The sequence below is a fragment of the Ctenopharyngodon idella genome, chromosome 7 (assembly GCF_019924925.1).
Source record: "Ctenopharyngodon idella isolate HZGC_01 chromosome 7, HZGC01, whole genome shotgun sequence".
In the NCBI taxonomy this organism is placed as follows: Eukaryota; Metazoa; Chordata; class Actinopteri; order Cypriniformes; family Xenocyprididae; genus Ctenopharyngodon; species Ctenopharyngodon idella.
In genome coordinates, this window is record NC_067226.1 from 11,353,093 (window position 1) to 11,378,083 (window position 24,991).

General features: G+C 37.8%; 1 protein-coding gene across 3 annotated transcripts in view; it reads right to left on the minus strand.

The window, feature by feature from the left end:
* Positions 1-4,502: 4,502 nt before the first annotated feature.
* cylda (cylindromatosis (turban tumor syndrome), a) overlaps positions 4,503-24,991 on the minus strand; it is a 31,259-nt gene continuing 10,770 nt past the window's right edge. The window contains exons 4-17 of one of the 3 annotated variants that reach the window (XM_051898656.1): positions 24,232-24,337; positions 23,397-23,489; positions 22,007-22,123; positions 19,920-20,311; positions 19,220-19,385; positions 17,596-17,737; positions 16,667-16,789; positions 16,416-16,507; positions 15,425-15,491; positions 15,177-15,309; positions 14,377-14,485; positions 14,118-14,236; positions 13,637-13,853; positions 4,503-13,486 (exon numbers count right to left, since the gene is read on the minus strand). In XM_051898656.1, the coding sequence (XP_051754616.1) occupies positions 13,302-13,486; positions 13,637-13,853; positions 14,118-14,236; positions 14,377-14,485; positions 15,177-15,309; positions 15,425-15,491; positions 16,416-16,507; positions 16,667-16,789; positions 17,596-17,737; positions 19,220-19,385; positions 19,920-20,311; positions 22,007-22,123; positions 23,397-23,489; positions 24,232-24,337 (2,061 nt within the window). In that variant the 3' untranslated portion in view covers positions 4,503-13,301. The remainder of the gene's footprint in view (positions 13,487-13,636; positions 13,854-14,117; positions 14,237-14,376; positions 14,486-15,176; positions 15,310-15,424; positions 15,492-16,415; positions 16,508-16,666; positions 16,790-17,595; positions 17,738-19,219; positions 19,386-19,919; positions 20,312-22,006; positions 22,124-23,396; positions 23,490-24,231; positions 24,338-24,991) is intronic. The other 2 variants (XM_051898657.1, XM_051898658.1) reach the window with 2 other exon arrangements.

The window sequence follows — 24,991 nt, forward strand, 5'->3', positions numbered from 1 at the left end:
AATTACAGTCATATCACCCTGCCACCGCCTGCCTGTCCTTAACATATTCCTCTTTATTTGGAGTCCTTTTTTCTCAGCTAATGGAATGTCAGCTCTCTGCTATTCCCTCTCCTCATCTCACACCGATCAAAGTGACCTCTGCTTCTCCGCCAGCGCGCAAATCAATACGCACACTGACAGAAAACCACACAACATATAATAAATGACAATCTGCGCACACACTCACACAGGCCGTCCCGTGGCATATCTGACAAAAGCCTTTCATAGCAGTCATTCTGGAACGATGGCAGTGAGTTATGTTTAAAAGAGGATTGGCGGAGCGCTCGGCTCTGCGCAGGTGTGGATATTACAGGGCAGGGTCGGTTAAAGCATCTCTCCTCGGTGTGTGAGAACGCCCGTCCCGGCCCGGGGCTGACAGCACCAATGCCATTACAGTTGTAGCTGTTTATTGTGGTTGTCTTGCTGGGAGAGGTTCTATCCAAAGCAATTTTCCTCTTAAAGGGGCAAATTGCTGGCGGAAAATTGTATGTGCTGTCGCTCAGCCATGATTGGCAGGGAGGCCGAGTTTGGCAACAGCGAATAAAGGAGAATGAAAGGATTTCATACTCGGAGCTGAGAGCAAGTGAGCAAGGGAGGGATGGATGGAAGGAGGAACGAGAAAAAGCACAGTGCATATTAAAATGTGCTGTGAAAAACGAGTGTGAAATTTCACACAATTCTGAAAACGACTGCTGTTCTTCCAGGTGGAGAGAGAGAAGCCAGGTGTTTGTGAAAACCTCATAGAACTAATCTCTCTCTATCTTTTTCCTCTCTCTTTTTTTTCCCCATCGGTGTGCGCTAGCTTTGTAAAGGATCAGGAGGATTTGTAACAGCTGGCATTCTTCCAGTCACTTGAAACAAAGAGAGAGAGGGGAGGAAAACAGTGAAGTGATGGAGAGAACGGCAGACGCTTGCATTCTGCAAACTTTGATAGTAGTTATTATCTGCAGGCACTCTTAGTGAAATAAAGGGGTGAAGTGCTGTGAACTAGTTGAGCTGTCTAAACATCTCTCCTTCTTTGTTTCTATTGCATTAACAGTGTCGGCATCCTCTCTCTGCTTGGGTTCTTGTCTGCTCATGAACAAATATGAAACACCCTTCCTTCCTGATCAATACTTTTCATTCTTTTCCTTCCTTCCTTCCTTCCTTCCTTCCTTTCTTCCATCTTTCCTTTCTTTCTTTCTTCTCTGTCCAAACTTCCTTTTTTCTGTCTATGCTTCTTTCTTTCCTTCCTCCCTTCCTCTTTCCCATGGTTCTTTCTTTCTTTCTTTCTTTCTTTCTTTCTTTATTTCTCTTCCTTTCTCCTTCATTGTCCATCCTTACTACTTTCTTTTTAAAATTTTCTTTCTTCCTTCCTTCCTTCCTTCCTTTCCTGTTCAAACTTCCATATTTTCTGTCCATGCTTCTTTCTTTTCCTTCCTCCCATCCCTCCGTCCCTCCCTCCCATGGTTCTTTCTTTCTATCTTTCTTTCTCTTCTTCTTTCTTTCTTCTTTCTTCTTCTTCCTGTCCATCCTTCCTACTCTTTTCAATCTTTCTTTTGCTTCCTACTTTTCTTCCTTCCTCATTTTTTCTGTCTGTCTTTCTTTCTTTCTTTCTTTCTTTCTTTCCCTCCTTTCTTTTTCTTCCTTTCTCCCTTATTGTCCATCCTTCCTTTCTTTTTAATATTTTCTTTTCCTTCCTTCCTTTCCTGTTCAAACTTCCATATTTTCTGTCCATGCTTCTTTCTTTTCCTTCCTCCCATCCCTCCCTCCCTCCCTCCCTCTTTCCCATGGTTCGTTCTTTCTTCCTTTCTTTCTTTCTTTCTTTCTTCCTTCCTCATTTTTCTTTCTTTCTTTCTCTTTCTTTCTTTCTTTCTTTCTTTCTTTCTTTCTTTCTTTCTTTCTTTCTTTCTCTTTCTTTTTCTTCCTTTCTCCCTCATTGTCCATCCTTCCTACTTTCTTTTTAAAATTTTCTTTTCCTTCCTTCCTTCCTTTCCTGTTCAAACTTCCATATTTTCTGTTCATGCTTATTTCTTTTCCTCCCATCCCTCCCTCTTTCCTGTGGTTCTTTCTTTTTCTTTCTTATTTTTCTTTTTCTCTCCCTCCCTCCCACTTCCTTCCTTCCTTCCTTTCTTTCATTTCTTTCTTTCTTTCTTTCTTTCTTCCTCCCTCATTGTCCATCCTTCCTACTCTCTTTTCAATCTTATCTCTTCATTCCTTCCTCTCTTGTCAAAACTTCCTTATTTTCTGTCCATGCTTCTTTCTTTTCCTTCCTCCCATCCCTCCCTTCCTCCCTCCCTCCGTTCTTCCTTCCTTCCTTCCTTCCTCATTTTTCTTTCTTTCTTTCTTTCTTTCTTTCTTTCCTTTCTTTCTTTCTTTCATTCTTTTTTCCTTCTTTCCTTCCTTCCTTTATTTTTCTTCCTTTCTTCCTTCCTTCCTCCCTCCCTCATTGTCCATCCTTCCTACTTTCTTTTCCTTCCTTCCTTCATTTCCTGTCCAAACTTCCATATTTTCTGTCCATGCTTCTTTCTTTTCCTTCCTCCCACCCCTCCGTCCCTCCCTCCCTCTTTCCCATGGTTCTTTCTTTCTCTTTCTTTCTTTCTTTCTTTCTTTCTTTCTTTCTTTCCTGTCCATCCTTCCTACTCTTTTCAATCTTTCCTTTGCTTCCTTCTTTTCTTCCTTCCTCATTTTTTGTCTCTTTCTTTCCCTCCTTTCTTTTTCTTCCTTTCTCCCTCATTGTCCATCCTTCCTACTTTCTTTTTAATATTTTCTTTTCCTTCCTTCCTTTCCTGTTCAAACTTCCATATTTTCTGTCCATGTTTCTTTTCCTTCCTCCCATCCCTCCCTCCCTCTTTCCCATGGTTCTTTCTTTCTTTCTCTTTCTTTTTCTTCCTTTCTCTCTCATTGTCCATCCTTCCTACTTTCTAAAATTTTCTTTTCCTTCCTTCCTTCCTTCCTTTCTTCCTTTCCTGTTCAAACTTCCATATTTTCTGTTCATGCTCATTTCTTTTCCTCCCATCCCTCCCTCCCTCTTTCCCGTGGTTCTTTCTTTCTTGCTTGCTTTCTTTCTTTCTTATTTTTCTTTTTCTCTCCCTCCCTCCCACTTCCTTCCTTCCTTTCATTCCTTTCTTTCTTTCTTTCTTTCTTAATTTCTTTCTTTCTTTCTTCCTCACTCATTGTCCATCCTTCCTACTCTCTTTTCAATCTTTTCTCTTCCTTCCATTTTCTGTCCATGCTTCTTTCTCTTCCTTCCTCCCATCCCTCGGTTTTTCCTTCCTTCCTTCCTTCCTTCCTTCCTTCCTCATTTTTCTTTCTTTCTTTCTTTTTCCTTCTTTCCTTCCTTCCTTTATTTTTCTTCCTTTCTTCCTTCCTTCCTCCCTCCCTCATTGTCCATCCTTCCTACTTTCTTTTCAATATTTTCTTTTCCTTCCTTCCTTCCTTCATTTCCTGTCCAGACTTCCATTTTTTCTGTCCATGCTTCTTTCTTTTCCTTCGTCCCTCCCATCCCTCCCTCCCTCCCTCTTTTCCTTCTTTTCTTTTGCTTCCTTCCTTCCTCATTTTTCTTTCTTTCTTTCTTGTCCATCCTTCCTACTCTTTTCAATCTTTTCTGTCCAAGCTTCTTTCTTTTCCTTCCTCCCATCCCTCCCTCCCTCGGTTCTTCCTTCCTTCCTTCCTTCCTTCCTCATTCTTCTTTCTTCTCTTTCTTTCTTTCTTTCTTTCTTTCTTTCTTTCTTTCTTTCTTTCTTCCCTTCTTCCTTCCTTCCTTCCTTTCGTGTCCAAACTTCCATATTTTCTGTCCATGCTTTCTTCTTCTTTCTTTCTTTCTTTCTTTCTTTCTTTCTTTCCTTCCTTTCTCCCTCATTGTACATCCTTCCTACTTTCTTTTTAATATTTTCTTTTCCTTCCTTCCTTCCTTTCCTGTTCAAACTTCCATATTTTCTGTCCATGCTTCTTTCTTTTCCTTCCTCCCATCCCTCCCTCTTTCTTTCTTTTTCTTTCTTTCTTATTTTTCTTTTTCTCTCCCTCCCTCCCACTTCCTTCATTCCTTTCATTTCTCTCTTTCTGTCTTTTTTTCTTTCTTTCTTTCTTGTCCATCCTTCCTACTCTTTTCAATCTTTTCTTTTGCTTCCTTCCTTCCTCATTCTTTCTTTCTTTCTTTCTTTCTTTCTTTCTTGTCCATCCTTCCTACTCTTTTCAATCTTTTCTTTTGCTTCCTTCCTTCCTCATTTTTCTCTTTCTCTCTCTCTTTCTTTCTTCCTCCCTCCCTCATTGTCTATCCTTCCTACTCTCTTTTCAATCTTTTCTTTTCTTTTCTTTTCTTTCCTTCCTTCCTTTCTTCCTTCTCTGTCAAAACTTCCTTATTTTCTGTCCAAGCTTCTTTCTTTTCCTTCCTCCCATCCCTCCCTCCCTCATTTTCTTTCTTTTCTTTCTTCCCTTCTTCCTTCCTTCCTTTCGTGTCCAAACTTCCATATTTTCTGTCCATGCTTTCTTTCTTTCTTTCTTTCTTTCTTTCTTTCCTGTCAAAACTTCCTTATTTTCTGTCTATGCTTCTTTCTTTTCCTTCCTTCCATCCCTTCTTTCTTTCTCATTTTGCTCTCTCCCTCCTTCTGCAGATGGCTATTCAGCCTCATCCATTAACTGTTATTGTTTTTCCTGAACATGACATTGATTCAATTTAACACCAATCAATTTCAAACGCTTCTGACATTCAGATCTGACCTTAAGGCAAACGACTCATGAACTATGATCAGAATTAAACTTTTGCTAACGAGGTGATCTCTCAGCCTTGCCCAACAGCAATGTTCGCTAAAAATTAGATCAATTATTATAAGGGAAACAGACCCTAAGTTGATTACCCTGCCCTCACTAATTTGTGTAATTAATAACCAGGCCTGGACTAGAATAAGAAGTTTATTAATCCATATCTACAAGCCGGTAATGAAATTGCGTGGGCAGGTCATCCATTTAGATGGTAATGTCATAATCAATGCTGCCACACCATACATGTTAATGAGCATTGTTATGAATTGTTACAGTTAGAGCTGTGTGTATGGAGACGTCGGCCTCTTTGTGTTGTTATGTATGGCAATCAGACGCGTGAAAATGGCAAATCTAATTAGGAATTCCGACTGGAGCGGCTGAGAACACTGAGAGCAGTAGACGGTATCGGAGCTGACAGCTGCCAGCCGGAACGCCGAGTGTCGGAACAAAACCAGCATTCTGCACCACAACGGGAATGACAGGAAAAAAGGATGTATCACAAACGAATAATTGCACTCTGCATGGCCTCTTGCCATATAGCACAATAGATCTGCCAGCACAGGAAGAAGATGCTATTGTGTGTGTACAAGCACTCTTTATGAGTTTTACCTCCGAGTCGAGGGGATAGACTCGTGTCATCTGCATGGCGATGAGGCTCCTGTTCTCGCATTCGGTCTTCCTCTGCAGGCCCTGTGTGGTCCTCCTCTTCTGCATGCTAGATACTGCACTGCATTCATCTGCTAAATGAATAAATGTAAATTCACACATATAGAGGACTCACTCTAGTTACAGGATTCATATACACTATGATATACACTATACATATACAACAAGGTTTACATCAATTCATAACATAAGGAGGAATGTTTCCTTATATGAATTTGTGTGTTAAATTTGTATTGTGATGCAAGAGCCTTAAAGATTTGCCATGAGAGAAGTCTGCCACTTTGGGGCCCTTGGATCCCTTTGAAATTAAACATTCTATACGTACACTACCATTCAAAAGTTTGAGGTTGGTACATTTTTTTTATGTTTTTGAAAGAAGTCATTTCTGCTCACAAAGGATGCATTTATTTGATCAAAAATACAGTAAAACAAGTAATACTGTTAAGTATAATAATACCATTTTAAAGTGCCTCTATTATGCTATTTTAAAGGTACTTAATTTTGTTTTGTAGGTCTCTCACAACATGTTTACATGCATCAAAGGTCAAAAAACAATTTAATTTTCTCATAATATACACTGCACATCACTACATTTTTCAGTGATTCTCAAACGACTTGTCCGATGCTTTAGTCTCTCTAAACCCCTCTTTTCCGCGAGCCTACTCTGCTCTGATTGGCCAGGTGGCACACTCTGTTGTCCCATTACCTTAACAGAACTACAGTTCTGGTCTGGAGGCTTCCGGAGCTCAGCGATTGTACACACTGTAAAGACAGTATGGCGTCGATTTTACCATACCAATCTGACCGCGAGTCCAATGATGAAATATTGGGAGAACTAGTTTTTCAACCCGAACCTCCATCGCAAGGATGACTTGAGCAGGACGTTTCTCAGTGATACACTACTCTTTTTTGACGTTCATCATGAGATGTTGCAACTGTAATTCCTCACCATCAGCATTAACAAGTGTCCATCAAAAAACTCATATTTCTAATTTATTGCGGTGCACATGTGGGAACTGTATCATTTAACTGTATCAATAATAGTGCTAAAGTTACCCGAGTTCAAGCTAACTTGAATTACTGATGTATTATTCAAGTTTGTAAAGCAAGTCTTGCTCCATTCTTATATCATTACTCATTGTAAGAACGACATACAATCTGCATTAATGGACACAATTTTAGGTAATAGTGAGCCACAGATGATTTGCATAAGTATTTCAATAAGACAGTAATAACGTGAGTTAGCCAGTTAGCCAGAGATCTACACAATATAAAACACAAAAACTACGTATTTTGAACACCCATTAGAAAATATATACATCAATAATTAATCGTACTTACAGGCTGCGATTCTGAGGAGCAAGTTGGTCCAAATAAAGTCGGTACGGTCCCATCTTTAATGAATAAGCATTTTGTAAATCCCATTTAGACCTCACAGAGATTTGAGAAGCACTCGTGAAAATTATTCTGCTGTTGTATCACTGTCGTCATTTTTGTTTTTTGGTCACTTTTGCAGAGCAGAAAACACGAACAAGCTACAGCGTTTGAGGGCGGGTCAAAGTAGACGCTGTTTGCGGCACATATATGTTACCCAGTGACGTGTAGCTGTCACGGAAGTGGGATCCGAATACCTAACGATTCGTTTTTAGTGGTTCAGAGTCGATTCTTTCTTTTGAGAGTTCGAGATGCATCAGTGCTGCGCAGACAGATCGGCAAATGACATCAAAGTACCGCAACAGAGATTGGAGAGCAAACAAGTCCTTATACTTTTGAATTGCTCTCGCGGTACTTTGATGTTATATGCCGATCGGTCTGCGTAGCCCCGATGCATCTCGAACAAACCTAATTATCTTTATTTATTGTGCCCTTTCGGCTTGCATGAAAGGTAATATTAAAAAAAAGCATAATAGGGGCACTTAAAAGTAAGATTTTGAATTATTATGTAAGTTATTCCTGTGATGGAAAGATGAATTTTCAGCAGCCATTTCAGCAGCTACAGTCTTCAGTGTCACATGATCCTTCTGATATCATTCTAATATGCTGATTTGGTGATCAAGAAACATTTATGATTATCAGTGTTGAAAATAGTTGTGCTGCTTAGTGTTTTTGATACATTTTTTCAGGATTCTTTGATTAATAGAACTTTTAAAAGAACAGCATTTAATTGAAATATAAATCTTTTGTAACATTATAAATGTCTTTACTGACCCCGCAAACTTTCAAAAGGAACTGTGTATATGTGGGGTACAGAGAAGTATGTCATTCATTCACACTGATTCACTATTTACTACTATTAAATAAAAACATATTACAAATACAGAACTAGCAGTTGGAAGTATATGTTTGTTGAAACCTGCATTTACTGTAAGTGTACTGTAAGTCACACAGACCTTGTGTCCTAATATGCACCTGTAAATAATGCAGTGTTAGAGACGGATGAAAGGAGAGAAGAGAGAATGAAAAGTGCACAGGTGTGCAGTCAGACACACCAGTCCTGCCACAAGTTGCACACCAATGCTAACTGCTTTTAGCACCTTACACATGCCACTGTGTGTGTAGGTGTGTGTGCTGCCTGTTATAAGCTTTAATATTTTACACATGCACGCTGCATATGTAGCTCTGCAACACCTGTTCTTCAGAGCCAACTGCAGCATCTGCTACACAGCTCATTAATGACTACACAGATACACACCAACATGTATTAAATGAAATGCACACAATGTGTATTTTCCTCCTATCTCTCACACCTTTCGGTAAACTTCTATAAATTCCCCTTCGATTAGTGAAGACTGTTTTACAACTAAAATGACAGATAAAGCCTGATCTAAGTTTGATCACAGGCATCAAGATGATCATTAAGCGCTCGAGATGAAACTTAATCAAAGAGATCCTTTAAAGAAAGGTGAATAAGTAGAGGTAATGCTATCATCAGTCATCATCCCAGCATTACCTGCTCCAGTTTTTGAGCTTTGAAGACGGCCAATAAAAGCTGCTGTTAGGATGAAGTTAAAGTGATTCTCTGGGTTTATATTGGGTTAGTACTGATTGGCTTTAAATTGCTCTGTCTCGAGATTCCCTTTCATCTTTACTGCTGGAAATCACTGTTTTCCTGTTGTCTGAGTAGGTTTAAACATTTACTCTCATGGATGTTTTCCCTTGGGAACGTGAGGAGGAACAGCTCAAGGAGTGAATTTCAACTAACTAGCAGTAAAGGTGAAGAACAAGACACTGAATCAGAAAACAATTGTCAAATCACAGCCAGTGTCTGTACATTTCCATACTGAGTGCACAGATTATAGGCATGTGCACTCACTAAGGAAAACAAGATATAGGCAAAGCTCAAGACCTGATCTAATACCATGAGTATTTGCTAACCTGTGAAAGATGCATATTCAAACACAGTACTACAACATACTTTCTTTGTGTCAAGAAGGCATGCAGCGGCTCTGAAGCTTCAAAGCACTATTGCTATGCACTCAAAAATATTTTCGGCTGAACTTAATTTAAAAGTGGACAGCACATGTTGGAAATTAGATTTCTTAACATGAAATTGCCATGTCAATTTCAATATTTTGTAATTGAAGTAACTCAAATAAAATAATAGCATACACAAGCATGTTAAACTTAATTTTTTACAGTACGTAACGCATGGTTGCACAGTTATACACTCCTACTGTCTACGTATTTCCCTTAAAAATGTCAGTGCTACGCAAACATCTATAGTATTCTAGCAAACTTTGGAAGCAGCAAACTGGGTCATATTTCTAATAACTGTCAAATCTCAACTAATTATATTATAATATAATATACCACAGGGCTGTTGAATGCTTGATTCTGATTAGTTGACAAACGTTCTAAGGTGTACAATTATTTTTCAGTAAACGCACAGCTATGAAGCAGTTCCAGGTCTGTTGAATGCATTACAGTTCCATATCACTTTGGCCAACTATTTCAGTTATTTCATTGGTCCTTGCAGCCTACAACAGCAAAAGAACCAAAAAAAAAAATCCATATTTAACAAGTTATGAAGTAAAATATCTAGCTTGCGCCAGACCGCCTTCCGTATTCTACTTATGAAGAAAGTGTAAAACTCTAGCCGTTCAAAAATCTTACGCCACGTCCTACGCCTTCCCTATTCAACTTACGGAAAAAGTGTAACTGACGCGACGGCAGTTTACACTTTCTTCGTAACTTGAATACGGAAGGCGGTCTGGCGCTGGGATATTTATTAATATTTCTCCGATTATGTTCATCAGAAAGAAGTAAGTCATATACACCTAGGATGGCTTGACAGGGAGTAAAGCTTGGGGTAATTTATATTTGAAAGTGAACTAATCCTTTAAGAACAAAACCCTGACAAATGTCTTGAAATAAAACATTAAACTATGTCTTAAGGTGTGGGAACTGTGGTAATTGATTCTGGTCTGTTGAATTATTGAAAAATAATTCACACCCGAATGCGGCCAAGATGCAAAGTGAACCCTCATCAATTATTCCTTTATTTCCTAATATTAAATATTATTAACTAGAGTAAGAATAACATTTTGACATATTATATTATACATAAGTTTTCCAGAAACTTTAAATACCTTTAGAGTGAAGGCCGATCATCTTAATGTTTTGTCCTGTTGTGGAACATTTCCTCAATTGTATTTTGTGCTTAATTTTCTCGCAATTTTTCATACACTGTACTGCACCAGAAGTTGTGGTGGCCACTAGGCTAAATGCAAAAGCATTGTGCCATTGCTCATTAAGAAAAGCAAAATACACTACAGTCACCAGCTCAACCCAAGCATAAGCGTCACTTTTCAGCATTATGGTAACCGCAAAAACTTAAGTTTCAAAACATTCACCTTTTTTAACTTGCTCAAAAACACATTAAATAACACTTAACTTCAACATTTACTCTCCCACTCAGTCCCAAGCAAAGCATGCTGGGAACTAGAAATCTAATTCCTCTGGCCATTTCAGTAAACATCTGTTTTACAAATTTAAGTGGATTGCACACAATGACATTAAGTTAAATAAAATGTTGAAAAAGTGTTCCATTAGCTTATTAAGTAAATTGAACAAGCAGCAAAATAATTTTTTGAGTTCACATAGCAAAGGCACACATAAAACCAATCGTTACATTCCTGAACTCTCATCGGGAGGCTCTGAGGTAAACCTCTAACAACAGCAGATCTTCTGTTTGTCAGAATCAAAGTTGACAGAGAAGCAATCCATATGCTTTGATTTTATTTGACATTCACCCCCCAAGGCGATATTCTAATGGTGAGAATGGCAATACTGTTCTCCATCTGGTCAGGTAGCGCCAGCGTAGGCTAAATTAGCACGTGGCACACAGCAGGCATATGCCACAGCATAAAGCTACAAGAGAGCATTGTGTGCCAGCTGTTGTGACGACAAATACTAGCATAATTGTGCAGTTCGCAGGCTTGAAATGGACGTGAGACGACAAGACTAAAAGGCAGCAATATGTTTGCGTTGTTTAAGTGGAGTATATACATTTTTATTTATGAGAAACATGATTTATAAAACACCAACAGACTTAATTATGAGTATCCAAATGTACATTCGACAATCAACACTTTATTTTAATGTGTCCTTGTTACACATTACATGTATTTACTATTGTAATAAGAGTAAATTATCGATAATTACTAGCAACTAACACTAAGCCAAACCCTAAATCTAAAGTACATGCTGTTAATTAATATTACTCAATACTTATTTGTGTAATTTCACCATAACAAGGACACATTAAAATAAACCAGAAATTTTTATCTCAACATCTACTGGTACAACTGAACATGTAATGGCCGTCACCATACAAGGTCATCGGGGCGGGGACTTGATGTAGCGTGTGTGTGAGTGTGTGTGTGTGTGTGTGTGTGTGTCTCCAGTTGCTGAGCCTTCACTACACATCAGCCCCATCTGTCCAGCGTTGGTGTGTTTGCGTCTGAGACCACATCATGCCCCGGCCGTGACACCATGTTAATGAGATCCACACAGGTGACAGGTGAAAGCAGCAGCACCCCTGGCAGTAGACAAATCCCCACACAAACACTCGCAGACTTATGACAACACTGAAGGCAATGGACATCCAAACACACCTCGCCCGTCTGCCTGCTGAAGACCGTCTACAAACACACTTCTCACACACGTGGCAGATGAAAACACTGCTGGCATCAAAGCACAAATGCTGCACACATCTCTGTGACATGCGAAGACAGAGATTCTCACAGCTTGGTGGCACATCTGTCAACTTTTCAAGGTAAATATTCACTTCACACACACACAAACCACACTCCTTCCTCTTGCTTGTCTTCACTTCTATTTAAAAAAAAAAAAAAAAATACACACATTTTACCAAACATAATCCCAAATGAGCAAATCAAAAAGCAGTGCAGCCATTACCACAAAAGCTGTTTTCAAAATGGCGTTTTAATTTAGTTAACATTTAAGAGAACAGCACAGAGATAATAAAGTCCACCTGGCTTCATTTTACACAAGTACACCAGTCGTCATCCTTTCTCCCCTTACAGCCTCTCACGGAGAATCTCTCCCATAGTGTACGGTTACATTAGCAGAGATTAAAAAACAATCCCAATGCATGTTTCTTTCCATAGCTCTTCAGTTATAACCAGGCTGTGTAAACATTCCAGTAACCTATAGGTAAAATGTGCACGGTACATCAAACCGGTATCTCGATGAACAGTGTTACTGCAAATTAGCCAACAGTGCTGCAGTATAACGTGAGACAGCTCTTGCCCATTCAACCTCAGCAGTGAACACTCAAACCAGAGCATATCATATACAAACAGGAACTTGAATCAGCTCTTTATAACATGACCATGTCCTTGAATTCAAAACTATAACTTTTGGAATATCATAATGTTATCATAATATCAGTAAAAACTGACTTGCATCTGTAAGTAGTAATTTTCTGATATTTTTACCACTTCGAGAGCAGGGCCTGGGGAACTGCTATTATTTCTTGTGATATTTAAAATAACATAATATCCATATTTATAAAACAACTAATTATAATAAAATGAAATAACTCCTAATTCAACAAGAAATTATATTATTCTTCATGTCAAAAACAAATTGTGTGCTTAATCATCTCATTCTTCGGACCAGTGCATGGCAGTCGAGGGCTATGCTGTTTGTGAACACACCTGACAAAGACTTCACAGCAAAATATAAAGGCAAAAAACAGGGACTACACACAGTTAATGCTGGATGCTGCAGTGCATCAAGATGGGTTGATGATGAGTGGAGGCAATCAGACAGAAGAGTCATTTTGGTCATTCTTCCAAGGCTTCATTTACAGGGGTAGAGTGTGTTGGCCGTTTGGAGGGGTCAGTTCTGGCGGTACGTGGCGAATGTTAAGCCGTCAGGTGAGTGAGTGTCTGCGATATGCAGGAAAGGGTTGGAAAGACAGTGGATTCTCTCCGTTTTCAAATGGCAAAACCGTCACTCCACACACTCAAAGAGTTTGAGCTCAGTCAAAGACGGTACAAATCAGAGAAAACGACAACACTTCAACAAACAAACACAAACACATACGCTCTCACACAGTGCAAATAGGCTTTTTTGTTCGCTCTCTTGATCTCGCCTTCGCTCTTATGGCCGTATTTACCCTGCGGTATATACAGAGAGATGCAGAAGAGAGGATGAGGCAACTGGACATTCAACTTCGAGTGCGTCTTCATGGGCACTTTTCTTCTTATTTAATTCCTCATTCTCTCTTCATCACAGCCCCTTTCCTCTGTTCCCTTGTTCCATCATCTCTCTCCTTCTTGGCCATTCCCTTTCCTACCTTTCCGTCCTTTGTTATTTCTCCGTCTCTATTTATAGAGGCTCATGGTAGGACTCTGGTACATGCACATATAGGCGTCACAGAGAAGTCTGCGTGCATAGCCCTGGATGTTCTTGGGGTCCAGCGCGTGGAGTTCCTCTGGGGTCATCTTCAGGTAGGCCCCTACTTCTGGGCACGGGGATACCTGTGGGATGTTAAACCCGTTCTGACCGCCTGCCACCAAAAACAGAGAAACAACAGAGTTAGCGACAGAAAAATCAATAAAAGATAAGAATGGTGCGTCAATTTATTATTGTGACTCAAAAGTGAGTCATATACGATTAAAAAACAATAACACAAAAAAGGTTTATAAGTCCTCTATACCGTCGCGGTCAGCCATACTATCGAAGAACAGCCAGGCCGAGTCTGCGGATCCGTATTTGACAAAGGCGACATAGTGGCTCGTCTCAATGCAGAGCACGGCAAACAGCTCCATCTGCTGGTGAGGGTAAGATCCCTGTCTCCACACTGATTCCTGCAGCTCTTTAGGGACAGATGACTTAACATAACGATGAGACTTACGCCGTGGGTGCAGATGTACCTAAAGGTCCAGGAAGTGAACACAAACTGTGTCAAATATTCAAAAAGAAAACATGTACACACAAATATGCACATTAATGTATATTTAACCACTGTAAGGAACTGTTATAGTTGTCTACACTATAGATTAACGCATTTGAACAATGATTTATTTGGAAAAGCCTCCATCTAGTGGATATGAAAGGTATTGCAGACAAGATCACTGAATTTTCATAGAGTTAGAAGAGCACGTTTGTGCTTAAATGTGCATATGTCAGTGCCCTACCTGTGTATTGCACTTTTCACAGAACTGCTTGATCTTTCCTGGTGTGATGTCACAATCTTCGTAGCACTCTCTGCACTCGTAAAGAGCTAAGCCACCACAGATTCGACATTCTCTAGGGGCTGATACAAACATTTGTTATACCATTTTCCTTTAAACACTGAAAACACAGAGCACAGCTAAAATGATGCATATTACAATAAAATGAGTTCTTTTATTCAAATAACTTCACAGATCCATTCAGTTATTGAACTAGACTCACTGTCATCTAATAGATCTGTGATGTCAAGCTTCAAAGAGGGGAAGATCTTATTAAACATCTTAAAGTCCTTCCCAAAGCGAGGCATCTGAATTATAAGGCAAGAAGGGGCCTGGACAGAAACAAACAGACAAGAACATGACCTTTTCATTCATCCTCACACAATAATAACCAACATGGATGTGTAATTTCTCCTCTGAATGCATCTTTCTCTTTTAATTTTGTACTTGTTCTATGTGCTTATTTAGAGAAATTTAACATCTAAATTATAAAATAATAATAGTAGTAATATTAATATCATGTGCAGTATAAATGTAAAAGTTCAGAAATAGTACCTCAAATTGATTTAACAAGTAAGTTTCAACAAAAATATTATTGCAAATTGAGAATAATAAGATTTTTTAGCACCAAATCAGCATATTAGATTGATTTCTAAAGGATTATGTGACACTGAAGACTGGAGTAATGGCTGCTTTACCATCATAGGAATAAATTACACTTTAAAATATAATCAAAAAGAAACTGTTTTAAATTACAAAATATTTCACAATATTATTGTTTTTACTGTATTTTTGATCCAATAAATGCATTGGTGAGCATAAGAAAGTTCTTTCAAAACATTACAAATTTTAGTGACCTCAACTTTTTTATATAAAAGTAAAAGGTTTTTTTTTTTTTTTTTTACAGAACAGTAAAAAATATTGTAAAGAACAATAAAACATGGAAGTAATAGCAAAAGTAAAAGTGGCCTCTCCACTAATTATATGGTTAACAAAGATATAGAGCATGCCTTGTGTACATACCTCTGCAAATTTGAGATCACTGTTGATGAAGGACCACTCCAGAAGTTGCTGGCTGGTTGGCACCAGAACTTTATCTTTCTTGTCCATAAAGATTTGATAGAAGTAACAGTCCTGAACCTTCTGCCCTGCAGACCTGCAAAAGATAAGATAAAAGATAAAGACGCCACTTTTTAATACTATCTTTGTGGAGTTCCTAAATATGTTAATTCTACCATGGATTTGATTTGAAGGGTATGTGGGAGGCGCACCGAAGTTTGAGAAGAGGGTCGACTCTCAGGATGTGATGAAACAAGATGTTGAGAAACTCCTCAGGATCTAAACAGAGAGAATAACTTATTACAATTCACACCATACAAATCAAAATGCAAATCAAAATAACTTATTACTATTCATCTCATAATTATTTGTAGTTAATATGTAGATCTTTATAAAAGAAATGTAATTTTTTTATAATAAAATTTTTTGGTGATCTTCCATTGAGGTCCCACTTTATATTAGGAGTCTTTCACTACTATGTACTTGCACATCAATATATATATATTGTTAGGTACACTGTACATACTGTGTTCATGCTGTGTTACAAAACACTTTTGCTGCTACTGAAGTGTGTAAGGTTAGGGACCGGTTTCATGGTATGGGTAGGTTTTAGGGTGGGTTAAGGGGTAGGAATCGGGTTAACAGTGTAATTATAGATGTAATCACAGAAGTTACTTACAGATGTAATTACATGCAAGTATTTTTAAATATAAGTACAAGGTAAAAAACTTATTTACACAATACGTGCATTGTATCAAATGATTAAATGTTATTACAATGTACCTGAAGACTAGTATAGTTTGTACATAGTAGTACATTTTTGGTGCTCTAGATCAATATAGAGTGTGTGTTTTGATGTTTAGAGAGCAATAAATTAGCATCCTTATAATTAATGACTTTATCTGTAACTTTTACTCTGCTTGTACAAAGAATGGAATGTTCTGTGTGTCATAATAACAGTGCTGTGTGTGATATACTTTATAAAAGCACAAAGTGGACATAACAGGTGCCACCTGTGTTTCAGTATGGGAGCACAATGTTCCCTAAAATAGCAGAATGTACTCAAAATAAAAGTAAACTCAACTGCTGAATAAATCAATGTAATTTTTACAGAGTGAAAATCAGTTTCTGTTTGCACCTACAGAGGGCAGTATCAATACATTTCTTCTACAGTGACATGAAATACAATGAGACTTTTCTCACCCTTCTCTTCTGAAGTGAACCCTGACGCCGCCTCCACTTTCTCCAATATCCTCCTTAATTTCATGATTTTAGTGGCGCATACGTAGCCATGTCTAACAAATACACACACACAGGTTAATAAAAGTCTGTCACAGAAAATACCGAAAAGAGAACATTTGGATGAATATTTAGATGCACAATGCTAATACTAACACAGCTAATACAGATGAAGCAGCCAAATAATGTGCGGTAATAAACTGTGTGTCACTCACATTCGTAGTGGGTTGACTATTTCTGTCCGCAGTAACTCTTGAGTCTCTTTGTAATATTCTACGTCAGTCTTGGATCTTGGCCTTAGGAGTACTGTATCCAACACAGAACTAAAAGAGAATAGACTGACATCCAGAGAGAGACAGAAGAATACATATATTTTTTACAAATTCAACATTAAGTAGTAGCTTATAATCTATTAAGCATCATCTATGTATTGCACTAATGTCAAACAAATGTAATATGTAATGCATAAAGTGGTATACTTTTAACTCTCTCTGTGTAGATATCACGGAAACAGAGATAATTAAACACTGTGAGTCAGTATGTGTGTTTGTGTGTGTACTGGTTTGACCTACATTATGAGGACCATCCTTATACTGTAGTGTTTATTCAGGTTTCAGGCCATGACCCCTACATTATGAGGACATACTAAACGATTATTTATTAAAAATGTAAAAAAGAAAGTTTTGTCAAATGTAGGTTTAGAGTTGGGGTAGAGTAGGGGTAGTGTAGAGGGACAGAATGTACAGTATAAAAACCATTACTTCTATGGAGAGTCCCCACAAGTGTGTGTGTGTGTGTGTGTGTGCGCGCGTTTTTGTGATTTATGAGGACACAAATTTGTATAATGACATGGGTATTACACTGGTATTACAACGTAAACATGAAATATGAGGACATTTCTTGAGTCCTCATATTTAAAACAGCTTTAAAAACATATTAAATGTTTTATTAAAAATGTAAAAGTGCAGAATGTTTTCTGTGATGGGTAGGTTTAGGGGTAGGGGTGATGTAGGGGGATTGAATGTACAGTATGTACAGTATAAAAACCATTACGCCTATGGAATGTCCTCACTTCGACAGCAAAACAAACCTGCGCGTGTGTGTGTGTGTGTGTGTGTGTGTGTGCATGTGTGTGCGTGCTCACCAGAACAGAGTAGAGTCCAGATAGCAGGAGTTATAATGTCCTTGAATTCCTTTCTTCTTCCCAACCATCACCTCCAAACCGTCATTCTCCGTCCGAGGAGGAGTGTTCTCATTAACTACTTCACTCAGATAACCACCAAAAGCTGCAGCAAAACACACTGATGAGTCATATCAATCAAGTACAATGAGATTCAGTGCTCTTAGATTAAAAAAAAAATAAAAAAAAGGGGTTCTGACATCAATACATGTTAAGCTCTACTGACAGCATTTGTGGCAAAATGTTAATTACTAAAGATGCCACAAAAAGTCAACTTCAACTTTCAGTTTACAAAAATATAAAATATAAAAACATTAGCTATTTTCAAAGTATAGTCACAAAACGTATTTATTGTACATGTTAACATAGTACTAGTGTGGCAGAATTACTTCCTACTCTTGTCTGCGCAGTTTTATTCAAACTGTTTTTGTCACGAAGTAAACAAATGCATTATTCACAAAAAGATTCCAGAAAAGGATGTGATTCAACTATCAGTAAAGCATTATAAACTACAATGCAAACTTCGCCCACACATCTGTAACCAGTAACCAGTAAGTTCATCCACTTTGAAAAGTATTCCCACAAAAGCACTTAACAGATCAAAAAATAAACATTTCTTTAGCAAAAATACAAGCTTCGCATTTCTAAACCTTCTGGAATGCTGGTTCATTTACTGTTAAGCCGAAAGTATATTTCCCTTGCCTGCATTCAGCTCCAGCCCTCAAAGTCTTCAGAACATAATTTTCATCATCAGCAAGTGATTTTAGCAAAAACAAAGGTCCACTAGGTAGTGTGTACACGCCAAATGCATTTATTTGTGTTCAGGGTCAATACAGTATACTTTTAAGGGCTTGAACTCTCAATTATGTACCAGACAGAGTGGAGTGTGGAAAAAGAAGTATATGCAGGCCTTTAATGTGTTAAAGTAACTGCAATTTCTGCTCTAGAGCAGGCCCTTCCTATCGGAGCATGCTATACAACTCCTTGTCCAAGCTTTTGTTCTATCCATACTGGACTATTATAATGCTCTGGTTCCCAAGAGCTGCTTGCGTCAAATTCAAGGCACTGATGTTTGCCTACAGAACAACCACTGACTCTGCACCCCGTAACCTAAACTCACTACTTCAGACCCTATGTGCCCTCCAGAAGCTTGTGCTCTGCAAGTGGACGGCACCTTGTGGTGCCATCCCAAAGAGGCACAAAATCACTTTCACAGACCTTTACTTGACTGTTCCCTGCTGGTGCAATGCCCTGTCTAACACTTTCAAGAAATGGCCAAAGATGCATCTTTTTCGTCAACACTTTACCCATAAATACTAACACTTACTATAGTATTCAGTATATCCATTTATTTTTTATTTATTAAAAAAAAAAAAAAAGTGTACATGTACTGTGCTAGACTAATTGTGAGTAGTCACAGCACTTACATATTGTAGCCCTATTGTTGGTTTGATTGCTTCTATTGTTCTCCTCATTTGTAAGTCACTTTGGATAAAAATATGTGCTAAATCATTAAATAATGTAAATGTAAACATTACTGTAGGCTTTTCATAACCATATGCACTGACACTTGAAGTGTGTTTCTTACCTATGGAGTTGCATCTTTCTATGGGGTTGGGTGAATGATGTAAGGATGGGAATCGTGAGTCTGGCCTGCAACACTTCAGTTTGACAAACAGAGCTTTCTTTGGTGGACACGTGAAATAACGAATCCCTTTAAATGTGCCATCAGTGCAGCCCACACACTCCTCCTCCTAAACACACACATAAGAAACATACAGTTTATAATATAGCAAATGTATATACACTAATATTCACTAGCTTTCAACATTTTGGGGTTTATTAATGTTTTTGAAATAAGTCTCTTATTTTCACCAAGACTGCATTCATTTGATCAAAAATACAGTAAAACAATAATATTGTGAAATATTATTACATAATTTAATATTATTATTAATTTTAAATAACCGTTTTATATTTTAACATATTTTAAAATTATAATTTACTGTAATTTATTCCTGTGATGGCAAAGCTGATTTTTCAGCATCATTACTCCAGTCTTCAGTGTCATATGATCCTTCAGAAATCATTCTAATATGCTGATTTGGTGCTCAAGAAACATGTCTTATTATTATCAATGTTGAAAACAGATTTCGATTTCAAATTTAATGTATCCTTGCAAAGAATTAATCTCTTCAGAAAAAAATCGTACTGACCCCAAACGTTTGAATGCTACTGTATTTATATTCACTAGTTACAGTACAGCAAACACACATGAATCTACTGACCAGCTCTAGACCAGCTAGTGGCTCTTGTAGACCTGGAGGTAGACCAACCCAACGGATGACCCCACACAGCGGTGGGTTCTCTTTGACCTCCACCATTGACCCGACCTCTAACCCTGGCTGGCCTTGTGGTGGTGATGGAGGCCTCTGGACAGGCGTGGTAGCAGGTGGCAGGATCTCCTGCTGCTCCCCCATCACTGAGCCAGCAGACAGGGAGAGGGGGCCGTGGCTCATGCTCCCATTGGGGCCAACTTTGCGGCTCAAGCTGAAGGGCAGGGAGTGGAACTTGTTATCAGTGGGCAGCGAAGGGGTGGTGGGCAGAGCTCGAGAGGGGGATGAGCTTGGGTTGAAGTCTGGGGGCATGTCTGTCAGGGATTTGGCCGGGTCCTCGCCGACTGTCAAGAAACAAAGCCAAAGAAATGAGAGGCTGTACCAAGAGGTCATAATAACCGGAAGATGCATCAGTGTGAAGGACCAGGAACTGATCAATCAATACAAACCATCTGAAGACATCATAGCTAATGTTATGAAATGATAATAAATGGTTCAAATAGCTTAAATGAAACAGTCATCTGTCATTAAGAAGATTTACATTTATACAATGCTGTTCAAAAGGTCGGTAAGATTTTTGTAATGTTTTTGTAACATCGTGTTGCATCAAAGGTAGACAACATTACTGATTACAATAGGTTAAACCTTAACAGTAATAGTAACTAGTAACATTGTGAAACATTATTACAATTTAAATGGAGTTATTTTCTATTTTTAATTTTTTTTTTTTTTATCTGTGACAGCAAAGCTTAATTTTCAACAGCCATTACTCCAGTCTTCATTCTAATATGCTGATTGAAACTGGTGCTCAAGAAACATTTCATCTTATTCTAAATGTTGAAAAATAATTTTTTTTTTTTTTTTTCAGTATTGCTTGATGAATAGAAAGTAAAAAGCTGTTCTTTTTTACATTCTATCCATCAAAGAGTTCCAAAAAAAGGTATGTTTTCAACATTGATAATTAGATATGTTTCTTGAAAACTTTTGTCACATCATAAATGCCTTTACCGTCAGTTTTTATTCATTTAGAAGTATGAATCAAAAGGATGAAGAATAAAAGTATGAATTTCATTAAAAAAAATCTTACTGACGCAAACTTTTGAACAGTAGTGTATACTAAACCACAGCTTAGCAAAAATATGATGTCTGATCAGTGCTGGTTATTTTCTCCTCACTGAAGCACATACCATTACATAAAATATGAAGATATTGGTAAACATTTGTATGGGCTACAGGAAGAAGTCACCATAGGAATCAAGCATAAGAATTGTGGTGAACAGACAGCCTGAGGTATGAGAACGAAAGCAGCACAGGCCACAAACACAATATAAACCCCATAACCAATCACAGACCACCCCTGCAATGTCCCCCAATGCATGTTAGTACAGTGTGACATGAAATATGAAATAGTTACACAGATGAAAGCAATGTTATAAGGAATACAGTCTCCCAATATGTTCAACGCCAAATACACAGACACACACATTCAATCACACACACACACTTACACAATGCATGAGTGGAGATATGGCTTGAGTGTGCCAGTAATACCAAATATAAAAGGCTTTCACAAAACACAAACATAAAACTAGTCACCAATAGTAAAAATTACATATATATTCTGCAACTCATGAATTAATGCAGTTTTAAAATAAATACTTAATGTAATTTAACTTGATTATTCTCTTATAGTTAAAATTTAGCTGTAAACCGAATTTGAAATGCAAACACAGAACATTCAACTGAGATGTTCACTTTCTGATTAATGATGTCATGCTATGAGGTCGCATGCCACTCACTTGACGTCACAGTGAACCAGACTCCAAATAAAAGATCTCAGCAGCAAGTTGCTTTTAAAATCACAGCTGATGTATTCAAAGGCATTGACTAACATGACTTATTCATGACAAGATTATTAAAGGAGCCTAAAGTTAAGTGCAGTCTAATTTTAGGATAGCTATCTGCAGGACGGCACCTTGCTGTTAAGATGTTTATCATTAGAGTTTTGCAGTCTTCCATTTGTATTGATTATTAATTACCTTCATCTATGTACCATGTGCTTTTGGCTTTGGACTGGGCAGGGTGATCGACCGAGCTGCCATTTAGTGTATAATAAAACTCAGACTTGCTCCTGCTGCCAGGCTGCAGGCCTAACCCTGAATAAAAGTCACGATAGGAAGATAGATAGTAAACATTGTTTGTGTGTGTGTGTGTGTGTGTGTGTGTGTGTGTGTGTGTGTGTGTGACAGAGAAAGAGAGAGAGAGAGAGAGAGAGAGAGAGAGAGAGAGAGAGAGAGAGAGAGAGAGAAAGCTAAAGAAAGAAGGAATACATGTTTCTACATGTGGGATTAGGCAAAATCTCAGATTTGTACATGGATGTCATTTCACCATAACAACTCTGAGACATCTGTGTGTATTCTTGCAGAAATTACATGCCTGGTGAGGATTTTACATGATCTATCAGGAGAGAGAGAGAGAGAGAGAGAGAGAGAGAGAGAGAGAGAGAGAGAGAGAGAGAAAGACTCCAAAGCGAGTCATGCAGTGTTCAGACAAGCTTAGTATGTCATTTCAAGTTCATGTTTAGATAATAGAGAATGGTTCTGGAGGAATAAAAAAAAAAAAAAAACACAGAAACACTCCTTCCTCCTCTTTATGTCAGGTATCCCTAATATAATAGCACTGTCAATACTAATGATGCCTATGAAGAAGAATCCAACATTTGTTTTGTTTTTTGTGGAATTGCACTAATACTCATATACAATTTTAATTACAGTACATAAAAATTGTGTCAAATTTCAGCAAAATGGATTAGGCAGAAATGCATAATATAACTTCACAATTAATAGTGTGTCTGACAGATGGCTTCCTGTGTGCATGTTCTGTGACAGAGCAGGATGTGGACAGGCAAAGTATTCTTTGGGCTTAAAGGCCATGTCACATGGGACACAGCAGTGTTATTTCTGATGGCGTGCAACCGGTGAAATCTTGCCTAGTCAATCCTTTGCTAGTCATTTGGGTTCATGACTATTTCAAAATCTCCATTGTGAAGAGGATTCGTGTAAAAAAAAACAGTTGATTATGTCTTAAGTGAATATAGTGAATCGCATTGTGTATTAATAATATATTGGATTTGTGCATTATGTGAAATTAGCTTAATATACCTGCTGCTGTCTATGCTGTTTATTTTAATCAAACAACAGAAGAAAAAAGAAAATCACTCACTGCTTTTGACTGAATAACTTCAATGACTGTTTATTTACATTCAATAATTACGTTTTTTTTATTATTATTTATTTACTTTGGTTATGCTAGTATTAGTCTTTGGTGTGGTATCGAAATTTTCATTCAAAGTTTTCATTGGCATCTAAAAATTGTAATATGTTGTATGAACATACATACTATATATAGATATAACAGCATAATTATTACCTTTGCTCTTTGGTTTGGTCTGGCTGCCAGGCTTGTCACTGCCACTCCTGCAGGCAAAGACTTTGGGCAGCCTCTGATCCTGCATGGAGTATTCTGTAGCAAATAAAGACATGCAATCTGCTCACCTATTCTACCAACATTTACTCATGTCATTCAAAATTCATAAGATTCTCCTTCTTACATGGGTCAATTTAGATTTTGTAAAGTTATTGTGTCATATGGATTTATCCAGTATATATATTTGGTAAAATCATCACATACATTATCACACATAGAGCAGCAGGCTATACTCTGATAACTGCGTTTACAGACTCCTTTAGTTTCACAGATTGAATAAGGAAGTTTTAAGACATTAACAACCAAGACAAGACATCTTGCCTACACACATACACATGCACACAAACAAACAAATCAATATATAGAGCGAACAAAGAGAGCTCCACACATTCCACTCACAAAAACAAGACCTTTAGACAAAAGAGCTTCTGTTTCCAGCGTTATCATGACTCACACACACACATGCTTTCTGACAACAAATATTTAGCCTACACCCTGACTTGAAGTCTAAAACACACAATGAAATGTCTCTATCTATAAACAATAACGCAATAGAAAAGCAACTTAATAAACTATACATTTTTAAATAAATGTAATTCATGTTTTTACATTTTTAAAAATTTTCTTTTCCTATGACTTTTATAATCTTTTGTAACATCCAAGGTACTTGTAAAACTTTGCATCTGAACAAATAGTACAACTAAAACCAGGTTTCTAGCAGTAAACACTCAAAGCCAGAATAAAATCCAATACAGAAGTATGAAGTGAGAACCCTTACCTGGCATCACATCACAGATGGGGACGAGACGGGTGTGTTCAAGACTAGCAAAATTACACAGCTGTTTGCCGTCGAAGATCCCATCCCAGTCTCCAATGGGATTGTCCTGAGGGCGAGAGGTACAGCACCCTATTACTGCACCTGACCTAGATCATCTCATAAGCATTCACATCTACAACACTGTAATTTCCACCTCAAAATAAACACTTTCCAAACAAAAGTTGGCCTGTCTCTATCTCCTAATGGAAATCTTCATCTGTGTTCCTATTCTGACCCAGACAGGACCCATCTCACTAACTGAGAGCTGTAATTCTCTAATGGCTACACTACACAACCTACACTATCATCAGAACAACTGATGTCTCTGGACTCTAAACCCACACCCTTCACATGCCAGATCTCCACTGTTATCTGTTTTAATCTGTATTTCTAATGTATAGCCCTTTCCTTGATACTATTTTATGTATCTATTCAACCAAATAAATCCAAACTCTTCATCAAATTATCCTCATTCAAATACAGCACTAATAATAAAGGCATTAACTTACTAAATAGACTCAAACATACCAAATCTAATCTATACAATCTATTATTAAAAACCAATAGCAAACTAAAAGTAATGTCCTGTCCTAAGAAACATATAAAACTCCTCAAAACCTAAAAGCTATTCACATCTACACCATTTAGATCTCAGTGATAGCAAGTCCAGCTGAGCTATGCTGAAAGAGCAGTAAGAGCTTAACAGAAGAGAGAGAAACAA